Source organism: Myotis daubentonii, chromosome 1 (assembly GCF_963259705.1).
Source record: "Myotis daubentonii chromosome 1, mMyoDau2.1, whole genome shotgun sequence".
Taxonomy (NCBI): Eukaryota; Metazoa; Chordata; class Mammalia; order Chiroptera; family Vespertilionidae; genus Myotis; species Myotis daubentonii.
The window spans coordinates 141099586-141127237 of NC_081840.1; the positions used below are offsets into that span (position 1 = coordinate 141099586).

The following is a 27652-nucleotide window of genomic DNA, read 5'->3' on the forward strand; positions in this document are numbered from 1 at the left end:
CCCCAGAGCTGCCACCCTGCGCTGGAGCTCAGAGGAAGGCAGGACCTTGTAGGTTTGTGCCCCTTTAAAAGGAACACCTATATCCAGCAGCCTTGGTGTTACTTAGCCTTTATCCCCACTGTTTTTTATATCCCATAGTTATGGTGACTTCTCTTCCCAGTTCTGGGACCCTGGGCTGGGGGTCTGATGTGGGGCTGGGATCTCTGGCTCCTTATGGGCTGCCTCTGCAGAGATGATCTCACTCCTAATTAAAAAAACAGCACACATGGGTGTCAGACCAGCCCATTCCAGGCCTTCACCCCTCTTCCTAGTCTCCATGTGCTTTTTTTTGTTTTGTTTTGTTTTTGTTATTAACTCACTGTTATTTTATTTTTTTTAATTAAATCTTTATTGTTCAGATTATTACATTTGTTCCTCTTTTTTCCCCCCATAACTCCCCTCCTCCCAGTTCCCGCCCCACCCTCTGCCCTCACTCCCCACCCACTGTCCTCTTCCATAGGTGCACGATTTTTGTCCAGTCTCTTTCCGAATCTCCCACACCCCTTTCCCCCCCAAGAATAGTCAGTCCATTCCCTTTCTATGTCCCTGATTCTATTATGATCACCAGATTATTTATTCACTTGATTCTTAGATTCACTTGTTGATATATGCATATTTGTTGTTCATAATTTGTATCTTTACCTTTTTCTTCTTCTTCTTCTTCTTAAAGGAACCTTTCAGCATTTCATATAATCCTGGTTTGGTGGTGATGAACTCCTTTAGCTTTTCCTTATCTGTGAAGCTCTTTATCTGACCTTCAATTCTGAATGATAGCTTTGCTGGATAAAGTAATCCTGGTTGTAGGTTCTTGGTATTCATCACTTTGAATATTTCTTGCCACTCCCTTCTGGCTTGCAAAGTTTCTGTTGAGAAATCTGCTGACAGTTGTATGGGTATTCCCTTGTAGGTAACTAAGTTTCTTTCTCTTGCTGCTTTTAAGATTCTCTCTTTGTCTTTTGCTCTTGGCATTTTAATTATGATGTGTCTTGGTGTGGTCCTCTTTGGATTCCTTTTGTTTGGGGTTCTCTGCGCTTCCTGGACCTGTAAGTCTATTTCTTTCACCAGGTGAGGGAAGTTTTCTGTCATTATTTCTTCAAATAGGTTTTCAATATCTTGCTCTCTCTCATCTTCTGGCACTCCTATAAATCTGATGTTGGTACGCTTGAAGCTGTCCCAGAGGCTCCTTACACTATCTTCGTATTTTTGGATTCTTTTTTCATTTTGCTTTTCCGGTTGGGTGTTTTTTGCTTCTTCGCATTTCAAATCTTTGACTTGATTCTTCTGCTCCTCTGGTCTGCTGTTGGGAGTCTGTATAATATTCTTTATTTCAGTCAGTGTATGCTTAATTTCTAGTTGGTTCTTTATCACAACATCGAGAGTCTCATTAGATTTCTTGAGGATCTCACTACATTTATCGGCAGTTTCTAGAAAATTATTGAAAGACCTTAGCAGTGTGGTTTTGAGGTCTATATCTTCCATTTCTGACATTTGCGTCCTGTTTCTTTGTCTCCGCATTTTTTTGTTTTCTTGGTGCACCCCCTAGTGGTCTTTGTGTGCAGTCTTGTTGTACTTAAGCCTTGATTGTTGTAGTTAATACTGGGGGGATTTGACCTCCAGGCCAATTGGCTGTGAGAATCAGCTGTGTCTGCAGTGAGAGAACTTCTGTCCTCTAGGGAGGTGCTAATCTAGCCTTTGCCTGAGGCTATCCGGCAAATGCCTCTGTGCAGGGCTTGGATGGGGCAGGTCCCAGGGGATCTACAGGGCGGGCAGAGCGAGCAGTTATGGCTGCTCTCAGTCCCGTCCCCAGGGGCTCTGCCTCTCAGAGTCCCAGCAACGGCTGCAAACCTCGGAGAGAAAGCTGCCTTCGAGTTCCGACCGAAGCCAGACAGTCCCGCTTCTCCCGTTTGAGTCTGGGTCCCTAGAGACTCGCCCAGAACTGGAGCTCAGAATCTGAGACTCCCTCCCGATTGAAACAGACAACCGCGCCCTCAGCCGCCAGCCTGCTCCGCATGCACTCCGCACCTTAGTATTTGACTTCAGCACTGTGCCTCCTCTGAGTCTCGGTATGCTGTTCTCTTTCCTTCTAGTTGTAGAATTTCCACTCAGCCAGCCTTCCTGTGGTTCTGGATGATGTCTGTTCCGTCTTTTAGTTGTATTTTTGAAGTGGTTGTTCGAGGCAGCAAACTTCGGCGTTAACCTATGCCGTCATCTTGGTTTCGTTCGGGCGATGGTTTTCTTTTTAATGCTGTTGTATTCCTTTCAGTGGTTCTCAACCTTCCTAATGCCATGACCCTTTAATACAGTTCCTCATGTTGTGGTGATCCCCAATTTCATTGTTACAAATTGAACATAATTAAAGCATAGTGATTAATCACAAAAACAATATGTAATTATATATGTGCTTTCCGATGGCCTTAGGCGACCCCTGTGAAAGGGTCGCGACCCACAAGTTGAGAACTGCTGCTAACTGGTATTTAGATTTCTTCTTTTTTTTTTTTTTTAAATATATTTTATTGATTTTTTACAGAGAGGAAGGGAAAGAGATAGAGAGTTAGAAACATCGATGAGTGAGAAACATCGATCAGCTGCCTCCTGCACATCTCCCACCGGGGATGTGCCCGCAACCCAGGCACATGCCCTTGACCGGAATCGAACCTGGGACCTCTCAGTCCGCAGGCCGACGCTCTATCCACTGAGCCAAACCGGTTTCGGCTAGATTTCTTCTTGGTTAAATTATTTGGTTTGGATTCAGTATGTGGTAATTTATTAATAAAGTATTTTCCCTCTTGTTTCTTTTTTTAAAAAGTATATTTTATTGATTTTTTTTTTTTTTACAGAGAGGAAGGGAGAGGGATAGAGAGTTAGAAACATTAATGAGAGAGAAACATCGACCATCTGCCTCCTGCACACCTCCTACTGGAGATGTGCCTGCAACCAAGGTACATGCCCTTGACCGGAATCGAACCTGGGACCGTTCAGTTCGCAGGCCGACGCTCTATCCACTGAGCCAAACCGGTTAGGGCCCTCTTGTTTCTTTTACTTTATAACTATGTGTATGAACAGAATATCACTCTGTTCACATCTCAGATTTTTTAAAAAAATATATTTTTATTGCTTTTAGAGAGAAAGGGAGAAGGAGAGAGATTGAAACATCGGTGGTGAGAGAGAATCACCGATCTGCATGCCCCATACTGGGAATCGAGCCCACAACCCAGGCATGTGCCCCTGACTAGAATCAAACCCAGAGCCTTTTAGTCCCTAGGCCAGCAGTTCTCAACCTGTGGGTCACGAGTCCGTTGGGGGTCGAACGACCCTTTCACAGGGGTTGCCTAAGAACATCGGAAAACACATATATAATTACATATTATTTTTGTGATTAATCACTATGCTTTAATTATGTTCAATTTGTAACAATGAAATTGGGGGTCATCACAACATGAGGAACTGTATTAAAGGGTCGTGGCATTAGGAAGGTTCAGAACCACTGCCCTAGGCCAATGCTCTATCCACTGAGTCAAACCAGCTAGGGCTCAGGTGTTTTTTTTTAAAGAGCTGTGAGAATGACTCTGCATCTTAGATTATTTTGTAATAGCTGTAATTTAGAATTTCAATAAAAATTTATTAATTGATTCTTATACTTTTGTGAGTCCTTTACTTTCATGTAACAGATTAAGAAATTAGGAAAATGTAGTTTATCAGAAAGCATACTGGCTCTGATTGTTTTGTTTGCAAAATATGGTTAATGAATCACTAGGATTGACACAGCTAAGATTGATTTTGTGAGACTGTATTGTAAGCTGTGTGAGGAAGTCAATGGTAGGACTAGATACTTCTGTTGGTATTTATAGGACTTTCTTTTTTTTAAGCAGAAGTACTTTGTTTTCCTCAAGTCAGTTACGTAAGGGTTATGCTGCTTGTGAAAGTATTAATTACCACTTTACCTTGCAGTTTGTGAAACTATGCATTATACTGCATTCCTTAAGGAATTTCCTGGCAAAGCACACTTATTTGGGTTTAAATTAAGGATGTGAGTTTGTTACTTTGGTGAGGAATACCATAAAAAAGTGTTACATATTTAAGTTTTGTTTTATTTATAGAATCTGTCCATAGAGTATTAGTTGTTTTGTAGATCAAAAACATTCTTGTAGAGCATCTTCCCGATATGCCAAAATTTCAGGTTCAATTTCCAGTCAGGGCACATATGAGAATCAACCAATGAATGCATAAACAAATGGAACAACAAATTGATGTTTCTCTCTCTTCTCTCTCAAATCAATGAATACATTTAAAAAAAAGTAATTTACAGAAACATTCTCAGCTATCCTGAGAAAGGTTTCTCTATTGTCTTTCCCTTTTGGTTAATTACAAATTCATGTGGTACATTTAACACACCTTACTAAATAACCCTTTTCTACCATGCAGTTCCTAGTTTCCTTGCCACAATTTACTACACAATTTAACTCCCCCTTTCTTTTGTCTAATCAATTCTCCCCAATTTGTTGCCCTTATGTTAAGATGGTGTATAAGCCTTAAAGTATAACCACTCCTTTGAGTTGCTCTAGTTTTCCCACATATATGCATGTTGTATATATAAATAAAACTTTTTTTCTGTTAAAAAAATTCATGTGATACACCAAATAGATAATGATGACTTGGAGTGGTTAATCTTAGGGAAAATACTTTAGTAGTTTCACTCTGACACATTAGAACTATACTTTGTTCACTCTTAGGATTATAGACTGGGATGAAGTGTGGCCTAGTGGAAATACCATGCCTTTCCTTTGGGCAAGGTACCAGAGCTCATTATCTCCCCCCCCCCCCCCCCCCCCAGTGTTAAAGTGGGAATTTTTAACATAAAGTTGCCTTTCTTGTGTGTGGTACAGAGTACATATTAAAACAGAATTCCTGTCTTCATTCTTGTCTTCTCTGTATTTTCCAATCCACTTTATAAAACTGCAGCGGAAGTGATGTTTCTAGAGCCCAAAACTGGCCTTGTCTTATCTTCCTAAAAATGCTTCAGTGGTTCCCCTTTAGCCTCAGGAAGTCTAAATTCCCCAAGGGCCTATAGGATTTCTCTAGCCTTGTGTTGTATTTCCCTATTGGGCCTGCTGACTATTTAAGCTTGTTCACCTCCAAGCTAATGTTCTTGTTCATTTCATTTTGCTTTTGCTCTTTGCCCTTCCCTTTACTGACACCCAAGCTGCTTCTGTTGTTCAGAACATTACTAGCAGGTGAAATAAAATTCCTATCACTTAAGTGCATATGACAAGATTAAGAGCTTTGTAAAGATCATTGGACTAGGATTCAGATCTGAGTTCTAGTCCTAGCTTCTTTACTTACTAGTTAGAGTATTCTTGGAAAAATTAGTATCTCTAAGCTTGATATGTGCCTTTATCTGTGAAACCAGGATGTTTGCTTAGTTTACTCTGTGAAAATATTTTGAGAACTAAATAGTTATACATAACAGTTAAAAGTATTACTGTCAAGCCCTGGTGGTGTTTCTCAGTGGTTAGAGTGTTGGCCCAACCACCCAAGGATTGCAGGTTTGATTCCTGGCCCAGGTAGGGGCATGTGCCTGAGGCAATCAGTCAGTGTGTCTCTCTCACATTGATGTTTCCCTCCCTCTCTCCCTTGCTCTTTTCCACACTTTCTGAAAATCAATGGAAAGCCCTGGATGGATTGGCTCACTGGATAAAGCATCGGCCTATGGACTGAAGGGTCCCAGGTTCGATTCTGGTCAAGGGCACATGCCCAGGTTGCATGCTCGATCCCCAGTAGGGGGTGTGCAGGAGGCAGCCAATCAATGATTCTCTCTCATCATTGATGTTTCTCTTTCTCCCTTCCTCTCTGAAATCAATAAAAATATATTTTAAAAAAATCAATGGAAAAAATATCCTCCAGTGAGGATTAACAAAAACAATAGCAAAAAAAGTATTACTTTCAATATTCTATTTTGGGTATTTATAAGAAGGGTGTATTTCTTAATGTTTGATGAAAAATATTAAGCTGTAGATTGAATTATGCCTCCCCCTATTTATATGTTGAAACCCTAACTGCCCATGTTACTGTATTGGAGATAGGGCTTTTAAGGAGGTGATCAAGGGTTAACTAAAGTCATAGGGTAGAACATCCCTTAGAACTGGTGCCCTTACAAAAGAAGACGAGACATCAGAGATCAATTTTTGTTCACAATGTGAGAGGACACAGCAAGCTAGAAAGAGACCTCTCACAAGAAACAATCCTAATGTTGAATTTTCCAGTCTCTAGAATTTCTGTTTAAATCTCTGTCTGGTATTTTTGTTAATTAGTCTGAACAGACTAATACAGATTAAAATATAATTGCCATGTGGGAAGGGCAAACTAGACTGATTTCTCAGATAACATTTTATTTTTATTTATTTATTTATTTTTTAAAGAGGCCTTTATTTTTTTTTTTAAGACATTTATTTTTTTTATTTTTTTTAAAATTTTTTTATTGATTTTTTACAGAGAGGAAGGGAGAGAGATAGAGAGTTAGAAACATCGATGAGAGAGAAACATCGATCAGCTGCCTCCTGCACACCCCCCACTGGGGATGTGCCCGCAACCCAGGTACATGCCCTTGACCGGAATCGAACCTGGGACCTTTCAGTCCGCAGGCCTACGCTCTATCCACTGAGCCAAACCGGTTTCGGCCGGATAACATTTTAATGAGTAACTCAGTCAGCTGTAAATTAATGGATTAGTTTAGAAAATAGCCTTAATTAGTTGAGTTACCCTAATAAATTTTTTTTTGTCTATTTGACTAGGAGTATTACTACAAATTGTTACTTTTAAGTTTAATCAAGACTCTTTTTATGAAACTTATTCTTTCTTTTCCTCATATACAAGTTAAATTATTTAGAATGTATTTGACTGTAGGTAATAAAACTGAATTGGATTTAAATATTAGAGAACATTATTTTATATCACAAGAAACTCTAAAGTAGGATTGCCCAGGGTTGGCTAATTCTTTTTAGAAAAAAATATTTTTATTGATTTCAGAGAGAAAGGGAGAGGGAGAGAGAGATAGAAACATCAATGATGAGAGAGAATCATTAATTGGCTGCCTCCCGCACGCCCCCTACTTGGGATCGAGCCCACAACCCAGACGTGTGCCTTTGACTGAAATCATCCTGGGACCCTTCAGTCTACAGGCCAGTGTTCTATCCACTGAGCCAAACTGGCTAATTCTTTAGCTCAGTGTCATCAAGGATTCTTTTGTTTTCCTCCTCATATTGGCAGGATGGTAGAGAGGTTTTATTAGCCTTATTCTTAGTGTCTGCAAGATAGTTGCAGAAAAAATGTTACGTGTTTATCTGGAAATGTCAAAAAATGAGAGCACAAATCATTTATAATCCAACTATTAACATGCTGATTTATCTGGTGAGTTAGTTTGTATAGGTACTTAATTATACCAAACAAAATTAGATTCTGCTGTATATACAGATATATATTCTGTTGGTTTTTTTCCTCCATTAAGATTATATGAAGAGAATTTGCTTAGTTAAAATCATTTTTTCTGATTATTGAAAAAACTCGATACAGAAAAACGTAAATATTAAATCATCCATATTTGACCACCCAGAGGTAACTACTAATATATTGGTAAATTTTCTTTTAGATGGTTTTTGTTTGTGTGTACATTCTGCACATTTCTTTTTTTAAAAAAAGCAAGCCTATAATTATTTTATAACCTCCTTTTATTATTGAATATTTTCTATACCTTGTGGTTCATACTCATGCTTCTTTTCTTCACTCTCAGCCCATACCTGTGGCCTTAAGAGGAGTTTCAGTTGACTGAGGCAGAAAAAACTTAATCCTAGTTTACAAAATGTTCTACATCATATGCTGGTACCATCTGAAGATGGCTATCTGTAGCACTGTCTCCATAACGCAGTGATGACTCAGAAGTGCAGTGTTGAAAGGAAATTCTTCCAGTGGGTAGAACTTGGAGCAGTGTTTCTAGTTGTTCATTTTGCCTAGAAAGAGAGATAATTAGAGATGTAGATCCCTTCTGATTTGTGGCAGTAGCTAATTGTTTGGGTACTTCAGTATGGACTTGGAAGGAACATAATTGGAAGTATGTAGATACCTTTTTGAACGGACACAGTAATATTTGTATTTGGTGTCAATGTCCATCAAAGAGCAACCTCAGCAAAGAAGGACCTTAATAATCAGGTGGATGTCACCTCTGGATTTCATCCTCTTTCCCCATCCATCTCTATCCAGTGGGCTCATGAAAAAAGGACCTCATGGTGGCAGGTATGGAGGTTGTACATATGCTCAGCAAAATGGATTTCCACTCACCAACACCAACCTGGCTACCTTTACTGCTGAATGACCACTTTGCCAATAGCACAGAGCCAATTTTAACCCCCAGAGATTGCACCATTTTTCTAGGGACAAGCTAGATATCTGGTGGCGGGTGGCTTTTATTGAACTACCTTCATAATGGAAAGGACAACACTTTGTTCTCCCTGAAATAACTACCTACTCTGGGTATGGATTTGCCTTCCCTCCCTGCTCTGTTTCTGTCAAAACTATTTGTGACTTTCAGAATGCCTCAGTTATGTCATAGTATTTCATATCACATTATTTCTGACCAGGCAGTTCATTTTGTAGCAAGTGGAATACGGCATTGGGCTCATGTTTGTGGAATCCTGTTCTTACCATGTTCCCCATTGCCACTTTTTGCTGCACAGGATGATCCTCCAACCTACTGAATCATAAAGGCCATGGCTCTGGGTTTTTTTTTCCTGTTATAAACAAAGATGGTATGGCCATTCTTAAACATATAGTTTCTTTGATTAGGTCTTTTATTTCTTTGGAGTAAATTCCTAGAAGTGAAGACTATATCTATTTTAAAGAACTGTGATACATACTGTCTAATTGCACCCTTCAGCATTGTGAAAGTGCTTGTCCAAGATACACTCTTCTTTTTTTTTTTTTTTAAATATATTTTATTTATTTTTTACAGAGAGGAAGGGAGAGAGATAGAGAGTTAGAAACATCGATGGGAGAGAAACATCGATCAGCCGCCTCCTGCACATCTCCCACTGGGGATGTGCCCGCAACCCAGGTACATGCCCTTGACCGGAATCAAACCTGGGACCTTTCAGTCTGCAGGCCGACGCTCTATCCACTGAGCCAAACCGGTTTCGGCTGGCATAATACTTTTATGTCCATAATTTACTTCTGTATTTACAGAATTTTCATGATTTACATAAGTACATCTATCAGTGAAGGTTTAACATTGAAATACAATCTAGCATCCATAATATCTGATATTTTGCAGATAGCAATGTAGGAGATGTATTTTTTTAAGTGTTAAATACTCTTTATTTGGTATTTATACATAAGCCACTAAAATGCCTTCCATTCAGTAAAAGGCAACAGTTTAGATGCAGGGAATTTTAATTAAATTGGTATTGTTGGGACCAAAAAGATAAAATGGTCACTGCCAGCTTATGTGCAGTCCTTGTCTTTTAACAGGCTAATGAATACAGCTTGAAACAAGCGAGTCTTGCAGGTCTAAGAGACAGTGAAGGGACATCTTTAGAATTTAAACATATTAATACAAGTTATATAAATTTATAAACCAATCTCCTATAGGTTTTGAGATGGCACTCACCACCTCTACGAAAAGTTGAACAGTACCAGTCAAGTCCAATCATATTTTTAGAGGAGAACCAAATACCATCAAAGCTTAAAAAGCTGACCATATTCATTTAAAAAAATATATTTTATTGATTTTTTACAGAGAGGAAGGGAGAGAGATAGAGAGTTAGAAACATCGATGAAAGAGAAACATTGATCAGCTGCCTCCTGCACGCTCCCTACTGGGGATGTGCCCACAACCAAGGTTCATGGCCTTGACTGGAATCTAACCTGGGACCCTTGAGTCTGCAGGCTGACGCTCTGTCCACTGAGCCAAACCGGTTAGGGCCTGACCATATTCATTTAACCACAAGCCAAACTTGTTTAAATCAGGACTGCCCCGAAGAAATGCTCTATCAGTCATTCATGATGTGAATTCTGGTGTATGAGGTCAGTTTAAATATGGTACACATAAAGAAAGTCATGAGACATTTGTAGTAAACAAGGCAGTGGCCAACATTTACTCATTGGTAGCTTTTTTGAGATAAGCTATAAAGTCTGCCCTTTCTGCAGTCTTCTTTTTTTAATTTTATTTATTTTTTGTTAATCCTCACCTGAGGATATTTTCCATTGATTCTTTTAGAGAGTGGAAGGAGGGAGGAGAGACACAGAGAAAGAAACATCTATGTGAGAGAGACACATTGATTGGTTGCTTCCTGCTCATGTCCCAGGTGGGGCCGAGGATTGAGCCTGCAACCGATGCATTTGCCCTTGACTGTAATCAAACCCAGGACCCTTCAGTCTGTGGGCCAGCACTCTATCCACTGAGCCAAACCAGCTAGGGCTCTGCACTCTTCACAGTGCTAGTGAAGATCACTTTTGTTTCAGGGAAGTACTTCTTGGGATTCTCCAAATACTCCATCAGTGTAACCTCTCCCCAGGTGGTACCTTTGTTCTTGTTGGCATCTGTGTAAGAAAATCTAGGGGCCTGAACTGTCTTTCGCCCAAATAGACTGTGGAGATTGCCCAGTCTTGTGCCTGCCTCCCTTTTCCACAGTATGGCACTGGGTACACTTCTGAACAAAAATCTTGGCCTCAAGCTCACCCATTTTTAAATTGCTCTTTGGTCGCACGCAAGGAGACTCTCTCGCAACATCCTGCTCTCTTGGAGTTGTATTTTTTAAAAAAATATTTTTATTGATTTCAGAGAGGAAGGGAAAGAGAGAGAGAGTGATAGAAACATCAGTGATGAGAGAGAAATGTTGATTGGCTGCCTCCTACACACCTCCTATTGGGGATCGAGCCTGCAATCCTGGGCATGTGCCATTGACTAGGATTGAATCCGGGATCCTTCAGTCCGCAGGCCGATGCCCTATCCACTGAGGCAAACCAGCTAGGGCCTTGGAGTTGTATTTTTAACCACTTTTCCATTTGAGTCATCTTAGGTAAAAATAAATCAATAATTTAGACTTCCTAAGTTTCTAAAGGAGATTTCCCAGTGTGCTTGTAGATTTGGTTAGACAGTAAGATTGTCAGAAACAACTTCCATGTCCACATCCTCGTGTAATTTCTGTAACATTTTATCTTCCAGCTGCTTTCCTTTGCATGCAAAGGGGGCCCGGATGAGATAAGTGTTTTGCTTGCTTCTTTGATGTTCTGAACTTTCTGTAGTTCTTTATTTTTCTCCAACATGTTCATTATACATTTAGTTTGGCGTTTCTTTTTGATCTCTTCGACTCTTCATTGCATCAGCCGTTTCATTCCACAGCTTTCACTGGTATTTGACAGGTTCATTTCTACATTTTTCAAATTCAAATTAATTATTCACTGTAAGCTCTTTACCAGCTGTTTTCTGGAATGCTTCAGTCCACCTGACCTTGTGAGGGTCGAGTTTCTTTGTAAAGTTTTTATGACACTTGGATTTACAAAAACCGAAAACCTTGCAATTTTTTCGGAAAATATCATGCTGTGGTAGGGGCATATGGGCCCCAAACAGAAAATAATACTTCTTGATATACATGTTGAACTCGCATAGATACCCATCACTCAAATACCAAATTTGAAAGGAAGCCATACTTAATTGTTTTGTATTGTATATATTTCATACTTTAATAAGATGGTTCCTAGCATCCTCTAAAACTGACCAATGACTTTTTGTTTTTTTAAATTTTCTAATATTGCTACAAACTCTTAGAAATACTTTATGTATAATTCCGTTATAGTTATCCTCATTGACGTTTACTAGCACATTGTCCCATCTTTGGCCCTATAGCAGCTTATTCCAGTTGATTCCTGAGTCCTTAGGGTCTACATGACCCTAGAGTAGTCCTTGGTTCTTCTACATTCTTTGTGATATACATGTTCCAAGTGCGTATTGTACATTTCTTGTCCTGGACCTGAAGCCATCTAGGAGTTTTGGTTCCTTGCTTTGGAGAGTAGTATGAGACAATTTGAATAATAAGTGGTACTTGCGTGGCTGCTAGATAGTCATTGTTTTCAGGCCTTTTTTTCTCTCTCCTCCCCTCCAGCTTTACTGAGGTATAATTAACCAATAAAATTGTAAGATATTTAAAGTCTATGTCATGATAATTTGATATAGACATACATTATGGAAGGATTTCTCCCATCTGGTTAATTAACACATCACCTCACATATTTATATTTTTTTTGTGTGTGAAAACATTTAAGTTCCATTCAGCAAATTTCAGTGATACAGTATTATCAACTATAGTTATCATGTTTTATACATTTAGGCCTTTTCATTGGATAGAGCTAGGGTATTGATACATGATACAATATGATAAAATACAAATTGGTTTCAAACTAATACTTTCAGTTTAAATCCAGAACTACAGATTTTTTCCTTAACTTTGTCTGACACCAGAATTTCTTTTGAACCATGCCAGAAGTCTCAGTTCTTAATGACAAACATAATTAATGACTTCCTTTATGCCACATTACACAAACAACAGTCTCAGAATAATAATTTCAAAACTACCGTCAGCAGTAAAGTGATTGAAAATAGTTTGTTTTTTTTCCTCTTTCATTATTTTTATCCTAAGGATAAATCCCATTAAGAGAATATAATCAGCCTTGGCCGGTGGTTCTCAGTGGTTAGAGTGTCGGCCGGAAAACCGAAGGATCTTGGGTTGGTTCTCAGTCAAGAGCATCTACCTGGGTTGCAGGCTGGATCCTGCACTCCAGCATGTGCGGGAGGCAACCAATCATTCGCTCTTGCTCTCGCTCTCTCGCCCTTGCTCTCTTTCTCCCCCTCCCTCCCACTCTCTAAAAATAAATGGAGCCCTGGCTGGTTTGGCTCAGTGGATAAAGCGTCAGCCTGCAGACTGAAGGGTGCTCATGCCAAGGTTGTGGGCTTGATTCCCATTAGGGGGTGTGCGGGAGGTAGCCGATCAGTGATTCTCTCTCATCATTAATGTTTCTATCTCTCCCTCTCCCTTCCTCTCTGAAATTTAAAAAGAAATTATACACACACACACACACACACACACACACATATTAAAAATAAATGGAAAAAATATTCTCAGGTGCAGATTAACAACAACAAAAAAGATATAAAATTTCAATTTCAATTACTACAAATAAATAATAAAAAAGAACATACAATCAGCCTTGGCAGGTGTGGCCTCAGGTGGTTGGGCATCGTCCAGTGCACCAAAAGGTTGCTGGTTGGTTGCATGCCCAGCTCTGGTAGGGGGCATGCAGGAGGCAGTTGATCAATGTTGTGCTCTCACATCAGTCTCTTCCCCTCTCTCTAAAAAACATATACAATCAAATGACTTGCTTTAAAGTAACTTTTAGAATGTTTCCTTTCTGGTGAAGCCACTAGTTTGAATTACATGAGGCTCCTTGATTACTTTTACATTTAATTTTGGTGAATTTCTTTTTTAAAATTCTATTTTATTTCATCATTGTGTAAATTATTACATAGTTTCTAAAACAAATCTCCAAATCAAAGTAATGTTTAAAGAATTTTATCCATGTTTCTTTCAACTAACCCACTCACCCATCCTATATAATAAAAGCATAGTATGCAAATTGTCCCCTCAACTGGGAGTTGTCTGGGAGTTTGATGGGGGGGGGCGGGGAGGCTGGCAGGGGGGGGGGGGCGGGGGAGGAAGGCCCTGGCTGCAAGCAGCGGCAGGTGGCCATGGGAAGGGAGGGAGTACCTGGGCAGCAGCCGGCAGCCACTAGGGCCTCTAGTATGTAATAAAAAGTGTTACCTTGGCTAGTGTGTCTCAGTGTTTACAGTGCTGGCTTGTGCACTGAAGGTTCCATTCCTAGTCAAGGGCACATGCCTTAGTTGTGGGTTTGCTTCCTACCCCCGTTCTGGGAGTGCAAAAGGCAACCAATTAGTGTGTCTCTCACATCAGTGTCTCTCTCCCTTTCTCTCCTCTCTGCCTCCTTCTCACTGTTTTCTCCCTCCCCCCTCTTTTCTACTCTCTCTGAAAAGCAATGGAAAAAAATGTCCTTGGATGAGGATTAACAACAAAAAACAAACAAATGTTATGATTTACTCAAGCATATATTTTTCTATCTTCCTTTCTAGTGAAATAATAGCATTCTATAAACATATTTTTCCATCTCGTTTTTTTCACCTTAGCAGTATTCTGGGGATCCTGGTGTAGTGGTAATAAAGATATTCCTTAACATTACTTATTATAGTAGTCACTACAGGAGATACTCTCCAAGACCCCCCCAGATGATATCCGAAGCTGGAGATAGTACCAAATCATTCATATATATATATATAATATTTTTCCTGTATTTCATATCTATGATAAAGTTTAATTTAGAAAATAGTTATAGTAAGATATTAACAACAATAACTAATAAAATAGAACAATTTAACAATACACTATAATAAAAGTTATGGCAACATGGTCTCTATTCATGTCTGCCATGCAAAATTTAATACCTTTTCCATCTTAACATAGTACATCATGTACTGTGGCTATAAATTTTATAGTTTGAGGTGCTATAGCAAAACTAACATGAATTTCATTTTCCTTCACAATTTCATGGATGAAAATTCATTCTTACTAGATTTTAGCAGCCTCACTATACAATTGTTAATGAAGTCAAGAACTTTTACCTTTTCACTTAAAGGAACCACTTTATGGCTTCTCTTTGGTATATCTGAATTGGGAACATCATTATTGCTCTTTGGGACCATTAAGTAAAATAAGGGTTACTTGAACACAAGTAACTATTTGTTAGACTTCTGTTCCGTTTTTTTTTCCTATTGATTCTTGACCTTTCTTCATTTTTAGATGATATAAATTAATGCTATCTAACCCTTTGTGATATAGTAGTAAGTTGCTACCTCCCATCCCCATCCCCATCCCCATCCCCATCCCCATCCCCAAAGACAAGTTTATTACTCATCTTTAAACTTCACTCTGAGCTTTGCTTTGAACTATACTCTGAGGTATAGGAGTTTGGGAAAAACTGGCGGGTAGAGAATTGGGTAATAAGAGTCACAGTAGTTTTTATGGAGATCAGAGACTTGATCATAATGGATAACAGGGAGGTTTGATTTCCAGTGGTAATTAATGTAAACAGGAATATAAGGTGGAATGGAATTAGTCCATATCATTGTTAATGGGTATTGGTGATTTTTTTTTTGGTTACAATTTGTTAAGTAGAACCTCAGGATGTCATCAGATGGTGAGCCAAGGTTCAATAAAAGACTGAAGGGGAAGTGAAATAGAGAAGTTTATTACTGACAGGTCCCGGAGGAGGTACACAGTATTCCTCGAGGACACACATGGAGAAGCCAATGCAGGGGTGCAGAGAGAGTGAGCAGCAGGACCTGGGCAGATGCCTTTATTAGGGTCTGTGGGTGGAGTGCTTTGGGGTTCCTAGGCTAAGGCTGGATTGGTCAGTTCAAACCAAAAAGAGTGGGTTTTTAAACTCTCTAATGGGAATGGGGTCTTATCTAAGGGGAACTAAAGGGGAGGGAGCTGGGAGGCAGGGGATACTTTATCACGAGGGGTTTTGGGGGCGTCGTATCAATCACATGTATATATTTACTTGTGATTCTTGAGGGCTATTATCTAGGGCATGTACTTGCTTAGAGGAGCTACTGTCAGTTCAAGAGCCCTTCAGGCCAGTTACCAAGGCCGCAATATTATGGAATAATTTAAATTCTCAACAAGGGTTGGGGAGCTTGGGCAGACTTAAGGTTCTAAAGATGTAATGTGATAAATTTGTGGTTCAGGAGCTTTAAGCAACTTAGCACCACCTGTTACAGTGTGCCTCTGATGTCAATTGCTTGGTGGCTCCTTTAGTGGACCTCAGTGGACGGGCTGCTCAGGAGGGAGTAGTTCACATCTGGCTGACAGGGATTTCTGCTATGGCTTTACAAGTGTCAGACTATCATCAGAATGGCCCATTTTTTTTTTTTTTATTCAATTGGGTTTTTCTATTACAAAGAACTATAACTCTGCCTTTCTATAGAATGTGTGTTTAATAAATATTGGTTGTTTTTGTTCTTATTTCAGGCTACAGACAAGAGAAAAGCTTTAGAAGAGACCAAAGCCTATACAACCCAATCCCTAGCTAGTGTTGCTTATCAAATAAATGCATTGGCCAACAATGTACTCCAATTGCTGGACATCCAGGCCTCTCAGCTTCGGAGAATGGAGTCTTCCATCAATCATATCTCACAGGTAACATCTTATAAATAGCTTTAAGCAACCGGCAGCATATGTCAAAGGAGTAGATAGCCTGGATATATGGATTCCTTACTCATTTTCTTACTGACTTACTACAGTTATTATCACTTCCAGTTTTAGCTTTGAGGTCAGTAAACCAACTCTTCTTTTTAAAAAGTTTTTGTTTGTGTGGTAAAATATACACAACATAAAATTTATCATTTCAACCATTTTTAAGTGTATAGTTCATTAGCATTAGATATATTCACATTGTTGGGCAACCATCACCACTTACCCTATTTCTCTTATAAGATCTTTCTTGAAGTAAAATAAATTGCACACAATTAAAGCATAGTTTTATAAAATTTGATACTTCCATTATCCATGAGACCATCAGTACATTCAAGATAATGAACATCCTCCCCAAATTTCTTCATACTCCTTTGTTATCCCTCTTCATTTTCTATACCCTGTCCTCACGCTTTCTGTCACTATGGATTAGTTTACATTTTCTGAAATTTTATATAAATGAAATCAAATATTATGTACTATTTGTCAGGCTACTTTCAATCAGCATAATTATTTTGAGATTCATTCATATTGTATATAAAAATAGTTCACTCCTTTGTATTGCTGAGTACGATTCCATTGTTCCACATTTTGTTTATCCATTTATGGTTCTTTTTTATTTTGGAATATATTTTATTTTTATTAAAATTTGTGCTTGTGTCATGCACTTTTTTTTCTTCTCTTTCAAATCATTTTAATAACGTGGCAGTCAAAATACGAAAAGCAGACTCAAACTTGTTTTTTTTAAGGGGGGTGTGCTACCATGATTGCTTCACACAAGCATGATCTAAGGTAATGATGACACCGATTCCAAAGAGCAAGGGTGGTAAGAAGGCCTCAAGGCTCACAGACTGAAAAGCTTGGTTTCGGAAAAGTCTCAAGAGGTCGCAGGTGGCAGGAGAGACATGAAATTTAAGGGACCTTCACAGTACAGGGCGCGGCTGCTGGGTCATCAGTACCTTGAAACGTTTCTTGATGGTGACTCTGTGTTGAGAGTATTTTTAGTCTGGGGAGAACCGAGCAGGATGGGCCGAGCAAGTCTGTTGTCCAATAGGATCAAACTTCTTCAGGGTATAAACCCGGTCTCCCTGTTCATTGAGGTAATACTGGAGAAACATGATCTCGCTGAAGCAGGAGGTCCCAATTCCGTCTGCACTTCTCAGTCTCCTGAGGGCCTCACGTGGTCGCCTGCCATGCACTTTTTAAAAAAATACATATTTTTATTGATTTCAGAGAGGAAGGGAAGAGGGTTAGATAAAAACATCAACGATGAGAGAGAATCATTGATCGGCTGCCTGCTTCACGCCCCTCACTGGGGATCGAGCCCACAACCCAGGCATGTGTCCCTGACCTGAATCAAACCTAGGACGCTTCTGTCCACAGGCTGAAGCTCTATCCACTGAGCCAAACTGGCTAGGGCTAGAATATATTTTTATTGACTTCAGCGAGGAAGGGAAAGGGAGAGAGATAGAAACATCAATAATGAGAGAAAATCATAGATTGGCTGCCTCCTACAAGCCCCCTACTGCTAGGGATGGCCCACCACTGGGGCCTGTGCCCTGATTGGGAATTGAACAATGACCTCCTGGTTCATAGGTCGATGCTTAACCACTGATCAACCCAGGCCGCGCTATCTGTTTACATGTTGATGGACATCTGGATTGTTTTCAGGTTTTGCCTATTACAAATAAAACTGTGAATATGTGTACAAGTCTTTATATGGTCATGTGTTTTTATTTCTCTTGGGTAAATTAGCTTCCTCTGAGTGGAATGGCTAGGTCACATGGTAGATGCTTGTTTAACATTATAACCAGATTTATAGCCAAATTGTTTTCCAAAATGATTATACCATTTTACCTTCCCATCAACACTAATGAGAGTTTTAATTGCTTCACATTCTCACCAGTGCTTGCTCTGGTCAATTTTTAAAATTTTAGCCGAAACCGGTTTGGCTCAGTGAGATAGAGCGTCAGCCTGCGGACTGAAAGGTCCCAGGTTCGATTCCGGTCAAGGGCATGTACCTTGGTTGCGGACACATTCCCAGTAGGAGGTGTGCAGGAGGCAGCTGATCGATGTTTCTCTCTCTCATCGATGTTTCTAACTCTCTATCTCTCTCCCTTCCTCTCTGTAAAAAAATCAATAAAATATATTTAAAAAAAAAAAAAAAGAAAAAAATAAAATAAAAAATAAAATTTTAGCCATTCCAATAGTTACGTAGTAGTGTCTTATTGTAGTTTTAATCTCCCTTTCCCTAGTGATTAATGATGTCGAATATCTTTTCATGTGGTTTCTGTAGATTTCAATATTTAAGCCTTGCATTTCTTTGTCACATTTATTCCAAAGTATATCATATTTGTCATGCTATTTGGTTTTTATTTTAAATCTTAACTTGATTTTTTTCTTGCTTATATATACAGAAATACAATTGATATTGATAAACTTTGTGTGCTTGTTAAAGTCACTTACTAGTTATAGTATTTATTATATAGATTCCATTGGATTTTCTACATAGAATATCATGTCTATAAATAGAAAGTTTTACTTTTTTCCATTTTCTATTTTTCTCACTTTTTACTTTTATTTTTGTCTTACTGCACTAGTTTGAAGCTTCAAGACCATGTTGAAATAGGAGTAGTGAAAGTGGTCATTGTTACCTTGTTGCTATTTTAGTAGAAAGCAGTCTTTTACTATAAGTATGATTGTAGTCTATATGTTTTTCAGAAATATGCTGTATGAAGTTGTTTTCTTGTGCTAGTTTGCTGAGAGTTCTTGTCAAAAATGGGTAATGGATTTTATAAAAAAATTTTATTTGTCTGTTGAAATGATCATGTATATATTTTTTGGTCTGTTAATATGGTGAATTACATTTTTTTTCTTTTAAATGTTAAACTGCCCTTGCTTTCCTGGGATAAACTACTTGATTGTGATGTATTATCCATTTTATAGATTTTTAGACTTATTTTGCTAAAATTTTGTTAAAAATTTTGTTTCTGTGCTCCTGAGAGTCTGTAGTTTTCTTGTAATATCTGGTTTTGGTGTCAGTATAAATGTGGTCTTACACCGGGGAAGCTCCTGCCGGGTTGGCGCTGGTGCACATAGGCACCGGTGCACATAGGCACCGGGGAGCCAGGGTTGGGGCGGCGCCCGCCTATGGAAGCCAGCAGCGGGGCCTGGAGCTTCCTCCGCGTCGCCATGGTGATGCAGGGGCAGCTCCTGCCCTACTGGAGTGTGTGTGCGGTCACCTGTGGAGGTTCTTGCTCTGCAGCCGCTTGCGCGCCCGACGGCACCAAAAAGCCTGTGTCCCTGGGACAGGCATCCTCGGGAGCCAGGCCACCCTGAGCCTGTAGGTCTGTGCCTAGGCCCGGAGCAGCTGGGGTCCCGGAACGTGACAGAGGGTGCACGTCAGGCTGAGGGGACTCTCCCCCCATTCTCCCCCCCACTTCCCCAAAACTCCCCCCCCCCCCGCATGAATTTCGTGCACCGGGCCCCTAGTCTTTTTAATAAGAGAGAGACACTCATGAAATATTAAAACAAAAATTATTCTTAGAAAGGAATAGTAGGTTGGGGAATAAGTACAATTCATGACCTGATATTTAAAAGATAAATTGTGATTTAATGTTCTCTTAAAACTTCATATTTACCTTAGATCCTACTTTGGATAAAAAATGGTTATACATAAATTAAGCACAAATTTTTTTTTTTGAGATGTATGTATAGTTATCATCTGGAGTATTCTTATATTCTTAAGAGGTGACAGAAAAGTGTCATTGGATGGTACTAAGAAATTTCATATGGGTCAAAGTGTTGGTGACAGATCCAATTTTTCCCAGCATTAAATATATATTTCAGAATATATATATACACTGATGCCAGTGTTTTATATTATGTTTTCCACCAAAGTCTTATTTTGTAGCTCATCTTTTCTAAATAGAACTATTTTGTAGTGTTTATATAGGTCATTCTGAATCAAGTTAACTTCACAGTTGATTGGGACCTTGTTTCAAGCTTATTGAACAAAGCTCTGTAACTCCACATTTTGGGCATAGGGCCATTTCCAGAGCCTGGTCCAAATAAGCAGTAACAGACAAAGATTGTCTCTTTCTTGGCTAAAGGCTTTCTCTGTTTGGCTTGTCTCAGGACTCTTACACTTTTTCTACTTGTTTCATACTCCTCTCCTTTTTCTATTCAGGTCAGAAGTGTTTCAGTTTTTATTCTGTAGTTCTTATTTTAGCAAACATTTATTGTGCTTTTAAACTCATATAAGGTTCTTTGCTTGAAACCTATAATTCCTGCTCTGAATTGGCAGAGGCATTTGTGAGGCTAGTCAGCCTTCCAATATGATACAGAAAATACGTGCAATATTAAATAGTTTTGCTATGTCATACTTCTTTCTTGCCTGCTTTTTTTGTCTTTTGATAATTAAGAAAGGATTTTTCTGGAGGATTTTAAAAAGAAGAATGCCCCCTCTCCCCACCTCCAGATTGATAAGGGAAAAGTAAGAGAGCATAATTAAAATAACATTTTTGTACAATAGTTTTAAATAACCATATCTTATAAGATAACTTGAAAATATTATCTCTTTATGAGATTTAACTTTTTATTTTAACATTTGTTTTAAGAACATATATTTCTTTTTTTTTTTTTTTTTTAAATATATTTCATTGATTTTTTACAGAGAGGAAGGGAGAGAGACAGAGAGCCAGAAACATCGATGAGAGAGAAACATCGATCAGCTGCCTCCTGCACATCTGCCACCGAGGATATGCCCGCAACCCAGGCACACGCCCTTGACCGGAACCGAACCCGGGACCCTTCAGTCCGCAGGCCGACGCTCCATCCACTGAGCCAAACCGGTTTCGGCCATATATTTCTTTTTTAAAAAAAATATATTTTATTGATTTTTTTTTACCGAGAGGAAGGGAATGGGATAGAGAGTTAGAAACATCAATCAGCTGCCTCCTGCACACCTCCCACCGGGGATGCGCCCTCAACCCAGGTACATGCCCCTGGCCAGAATTGAACCCGGGACTGTTCAGTCCGCAGGCCGATGCTCTATCCACTGAGCCAGACTGGTTAGGGCGGAACATATATTTCTTAATAGAATAACTTGGAATATTTATTTATTCCTTTAGAATCTTATTCAGTTTCTAATTTCATATTGAAAATGGCTGCTCTGTCCTTAAAAAGAAATTGTGAGTTTGGTTTTCAATTTTCTTAGTCTTTCTTTAATAACTCTTTTATTGATTTTTTAAAAAAAGTCATGTGTGATACTGCCAGTCTTTTTTTTAAAAAAAATATTTCTTTATTGATTTCAGAGAGGAAGGGAGAGGGGAGAGAGAGAAACATCAATGATGAGAGAGAATCATTGATCGGCTGCCTCCTACACGCCCCCTACTGGGGATTGAGCCCGCAGCCCAGGCCTGTGCCCTTGGCTGGAATCGAACCTGGGACCCTTCACTCCGCAGGCTGACGCTCTATTCACTGAGCCAAGCCGGCTAGGGCTCTTTTATTGATTTTTATCATGCCTGTATCCCAGAGAGAGAGAGAGAGAGAGAGAGAGAGAGAGAGAGAGAGAGAGAGAATGGAAAAAACATTAATTTGTTGCTTCACTTATTTATGCATTCATTGGTTGCTTCTTGCATGTGGCCTGACTGGGGATCGATCCTGTCACCTTGGCATATCAGGATGCCGTAACCAATTGAGCTTTTGGCCAGGGTTGTCTTTAATAACTTCTTTCAAAAAATCTTGATTGTTCAGAGTCCTCATTGTCCCCCTCCACCGGTTCCGCTCCTCCCCAGGACTTCACCACCCTATTGTCTGTGTCCATAGGTAATGCATACATACATGTAAGTTCTTTGTTTACCCCTCCCCCCCATTGGGAGGCATTGTAGATCAGTTTGGGAAGACTTGGCACCAGTAATACTACATTGGATGGGAGTGGGGCAATGAGAGAGATGTATGGTTGTGAGTAAGTAGCAGTGTGTTGTACCTGGCTATGGAAGCCACATAATTTTTTTTAGGCTAATCTTTCAGATTCCCATTTCATTTTTTTCCCAATTTCTTCCCTTATTTATTACTAGGGGCCCGGTGCACGAAATTCGTGCACTGGGTGTGTGTGTGGGGGAGTGTCCCTCAGCCCAGCCTGCCCCCTCTCACATACTGGGAGCCCTCAGGTGTTGACCCCCATCACCCTCCAATCGCAGGATCGGCCCCTTGCCCAGGCCTGACGCTTCTGGCTGAGGTGTCCGGCCCGGGCAGCGGGGACCCGCAGCTGCAGCGGCCCTACGATCGTGGGCTTCGCTTTAGGCCCAGGCAAGGGACCCCTAGCTCCTGGGACTGCCAGCTTCGACCGTGCCCAGCTCCCATCGCTGGCTCCACCCCTACTTCCCGCTATCACTGGCCAGGGCGGAAAAGGCACCTGATTCTCTGATCATGGCTGGGGGGCAGGGCAAAGGCGGCCCCAGGGCCGCCTTTGCCCTGCCCCCCAGCCCTTAGCTCCCCCCTGGGTTTCCGATCACTGTCAGTGGCAGGGGGCTTCTTCCTGCTTACCCTTTCGCCTCCCTGCATTGTGCCTACATATGCAAATTAACCGCCATCTTGTTGGCAGTTAACTGCCAATCTTAGTTGGCAGTTAACTGCCAATCTTAGTTGGCAGTTAATTTGCATATAGCCCTGATTAGCCAATGAAAAGGGTATCGTCGTACGCCAATTACCATTTTTCTCTTTTATTAGTGTTGATTGGATGGGGGAAGAATTTCATTTTATTATCATTTGATGTTTGGGCTCTAAACAGAAACACTGTCCTATATTAAGCCTAGTTTTTGGATTTTGTGAGCTTTGAAATATCTATAAGGTCTTCAGGAATATACCCGCCCAATAAAAGGTGATTCCCCCTAAACATGTTCATTTTATCCATTACTTCCAGATCTATCTCATATACATTCTCTTTTGACTTTATCACCTCTCCTTTAGTTGCTGCTGAATCAGTAAGCATGATCTTCATTGATCAGATTTTGCCTTTGGGTTTCTATCTTTTCTTTAGTTTGTCTTACCTTGGAATTATTGAGTTTCAAGTTTCTAGAACCTTAATGCTCAGTGGATTGGCTCTGAGGAGACCTCCAAAATGCTATTATTGCTAGTGGCAAAACTGGAGATTTAAACATAATGCACATTTTTAAAAAATTTATTTTTAAAAATAAAAATTATATATACTTAAGATGTACAATATCATGATGTAACATACATTACATAGTGAAATAACTGCTGTAAAACTAATGAACATATCTTCTTATATAGTTAACTTTTTGGTGATGAGGCCACCTGAAATTTACTCTCTCAGCAAATTTTTGCTATATTAAATACTGGTCATCATGCTGTACATTAGATCTCTAGACTTACTCATCCTCCATAACTGCAACTGAGTAGCCTTTGCCCAACTCTGGTAACCACCTTCTACTCTGCTTCTGTGTGTTTGAACTTCTTTAGATTTTCCAGTTCTCCCAGCTCTGCAACCCTGGTAATCACCTTTTATTCTCCTTCTGTGTTTTCTACTTTTTTAGATTCCACATATAAGTGATATCATCCAATGTTTGTTTTCTTTCTGTGTCTGGCTTAATTCACTTAATATAATATCCTCCAGATTCCACATTCATATATTTCTAATACACAATGTGATATGTCTGTTTTTGTATTAACATTGAGAAATACTTTACCTTAATTGCCGGTTTGAGATTGGATAGTTTGAAATAAGATTCATACTTGGTTAATTTTTTTAGTATTTTCGTATTAAGCAATATTATAGATTCTAATAGTACCCTATCCCCATGTTATATAAGCAAAATGGAATCTTAGTGAACTTAAAAACTTGTATAAAATTTCAGAACTAGTAAGTCAAAGAGCCTAGATTTTCTGATTGCATGTTTGTGTGTTGTTTTTTACACCAGTGGTTTTCTGCTGTGCTTCATAGATCCAGGGATTGCTACAGATGATCACCTGGGCTTTCTAGTCCCTCTCAACTAGGGTAACTCTTAAGTTTTATCTCCAGTATATTAGAATTGAAAATAAATTTTCTTTATATTGATCTGCTTCTTTTGTTCTCTATAGGTGAAGCAAAAGTGTGAAAGTAAGGGCATTCAAGTATGTGAAGGAATGATCTTCCTGAAAAAGCTAACTTTGTCTTGGTGAACAAAGTTGGTATGCATGCTGTTGTTATATAAATGTTCCAGTCCTGTTCCCCTCCTCCTACCTACTTTATTCACTCGCTCTGCCATATGGAGGGTTGTGTGTTGCCTGATGGATTGTGATTTGGACTTTCATGATTGATTCCTAATTGGGAGACCAGAGAGGGTATAGACTCGGGTAAATTTTTCAAGTAATTTTTTTTCCTTTTTATTTTTTAAAATGTGTTTTATTAATTTTAGAGAGAGGAAGGGAGAGAAAGAAACATTGATGCAAGAGAGAAACATCGATTTGCCTCTTACTGAGGATAGAGTCCATAGCCAGCAATCTGGGCATGTGCCCTGACTGGAAATCGAACCAGTGACCTCTTGGTGCATGGGACAACGCTCAACCAACTGACCCAACACTGGCCAGGGTTCTTTTTATTCAATTTATTGGTGTGACACTGGTTAACAAAACAATACAGGTTTCAGATGCACAATTCTAGAACATACCATCTATATAGTGTATTGAGTGTTCACCGCCCCAAGTCTCTGTACATCACCATTTATACCCCATATACCCTCCTCTACTCCTCTCCCTCACCTCCCTCTGGCAGTCATCACACTGTTGTACATATCCGTCAGTGTCTGTCTGTCTGTCTCTCTCTTTCTCCTCTATTCTTCCACCCTCCTACCCAGTCAAGTAATTTGAAATAGTGTCCGGAATAGTTCTACAATGATTGAAGTAAGTAGGAAGGCCGAACACATGATTTTAAGGAGAATTATGGACAAAATGGTGTATGAGAAAAATGTGGAACAAACTTGAGCCATTTTGAATTTTTTTTCCCCATGAAGACAGGAACCATGTGGGATGTTCTTTTAATAGGTTTTAAGCCAGTAAGAGATCTTTAAAATTTTTCATTTTGTTTTCTCAAGTTTACTGGTGTGTTGTTTTTTTTAAGAAAATTAAATGTATTGGGGTAACATTGGTTAATAAGATTACATAGGGTTCAAGTGTACAAATCCATGATACTTCATTTGTGTATTACATTATCTGCCCACCACTCAAAGTCAAACCTTATTTCATCAGTATATATTTGACCTCCTTTACCTTTTACTACTCCCTCACCCCCTTTCCTTCTGGTAACCACCATACTGTTTTTTTGTGTCTATGAGATTTTGTTTTGCTTTTTTTATTTGTTCATTTGTTGCTTTCAGTTTTATATTCCACATATGAATGAAATCACATGGTTCTTAACTTTTTCTGTCTGATTTATTTTGCTTAGAATTATATTTTCATGGTCTATCCATGTTGTCACAGGTGGCAGTATTTTACCTTTTCTTATGGCTGGGTAGTATTTCATTATATATATGTACCACATCTTGTTTATCTAATCATCTATTGGAGGAAATTTTGGTTGTTTTCATGTCTTGGCCACATGAATAATGCTGCAGTGAACATAGGGGTGCATATGTCTTTGCAAACTGTTTTTATAAAGATCACTATGCTTATATCATGGAGATCAGATTGGAATGAGGCTAGATTGGATGCAAATGATCACTTAGAATGCTACTGTAGTAGCTAGGTTGAGCAATGATAGTAAATTGACTGGGATTAAAGTGTTGGAAGCAGAAGGAAACAAATTTCTATTTTGTATGTATATATTTTCTCTTAAAAAAATAGAGGTATAATAATAGACAACACTGTTCATTTCAGGTATACAACATTGGTGCCAGATAACCACCCCCAGTTTTCATAGAATTCTACAAAGAGAGCTAATTGATGCCTGCCCTGTGAATTAGGTGTATTAAAACAAAGGAACTCTCAGCTTAGGGGACCAGATATTTTATAATGGGCGATAAGCCTTCCTTACCTTTGCTGTGTGTATTTAGACACTGTATCTTCTAAGGCATTTACTATATAAGCTACAGGCCCAGTGCATGACATTCATGCACAGGTATAGGCACGGGTAGGGTCTCTAGCTGCTGTCTGCCACTGGCTGGGGCCTCCTTCCTTGGCTGTGGGCTGCTGGCCGGGGCCTCCCTTCTCCAGCTGTGAACTGCCATCTGGGGCCTTCCTTCCGTGCTGCCCCGTGGTGTTCAGCGCATGTCGTAGCAAGCGATCGAACTCCCGGTTGGTCGAACTCCTGAGGGGACACTTTGCATATTAGAATTTTCTATATATAGACTAGAGGCCCGGTGTACAAAAATTTGTGCATTCGGGGGGGTCCCTCAGCCCAGCCTATGCCCTCTTGCAGTCTGGGACCCCTCGGAGGATGTCCACCTGCTGGCTTAGGACCACTCCCTGGGGGATCGGGTCCAAGCTGGCAGTCAGACATCCCTCTGGCAGCCCGGCAGCCCTCGGGGGATGTCCACTTGCCAGCGGGGAGCAGGCCTAAGCTGCAGTCGGACATCCTTGGTGCTGCTGAGGTGGCGGGAGAGGCTCCCACCACCACCACTGTACTGACAGCCGTCAGCCTGGCTTGTGGCTGAGCAGAGCTCCCCCTGTGGGAGCGCACTGACCACCAGGGGGCAGCTCCTGCATTGAGCGTCTGCCCCCTGGTGGTCAGTGTGTGTCATAGTGACCAGTCATTTCCAGTTGTTCTGCTATTAGGGTCAGTTTGCATATTACCCTTTTATTATATAGGATAGAGGCCCGGTGCACGGGTGGGTGCTGGCTGGTTTGCCCTGAAGGGTGTCCCAGATCAGGGTGGGTATCCTGCTGGGGTGCCTGGCCAACCTGGGTGAGGGGCTGATGGGTGTTTGCAGGCTGGTCACACCCGCTTTAGGGTGGGGGTCCCCACTGGGGTACCTGGCCTGCCTGGGTGAGGGGCTGATGGCTGTTTACAGGCTGGTCAAGCCCCCCCCCCCCAGTGGGGACCCCCACCCCATGGAGGTTTGGCCAGCCTGGGTGAGGGGCTAATGGCTGTTTTCAGGCTGGCCACACCCCCTTTACAGTTGGTGGTCCCCACTGGGGTGCGTGGCCAATCTGGGTGAGGGGCTGAGGGCCGTTTTCAGGCTGGCCAAGCCCCTGGCGACGGAAGCTCCCAGCCTCTCCTTTTTTTCTTTTTTCTTTTTTTTTCCCTGGGA

General features: G+C 40.2%; 1 protein-coding gene and 1 pseudogene across 10 annotated transcripts in view; one reads left to right on the forward strand and one right to left on the reverse strand.

Annotated features, from left to right (window-relative positions):
• Positions 1–27652, forward strand: part of ABI1 (abl interactor 1) — an 82777-nt gene that overhangs the window by 19110 nt on the left and 36015 nt on the right. For 8 of the 10 annotated variants that reach the window (XM_059661221.1, XM_059661237.1, XM_059661267.1 and 5 more), the window contains one exon: positions 16182–16349. The exons of the other annotated variants lie outside the window; for them this stretch is intronic. In XM_059661221.1, the coding sequence (XP_059517204.1) occupies positions 16182–16349 (168 nt within the window). The remainder of the gene's footprint in view (positions 1–16181; positions 16350–27652) is intronic. 10 annotated transcript variants of the gene reach the window in all.
• On the reverse strand, positions 17072–17586 carry LOC132214327 (H/ACA ribonucleoprotein complex subunit 3-like; annotated as a pseudogene).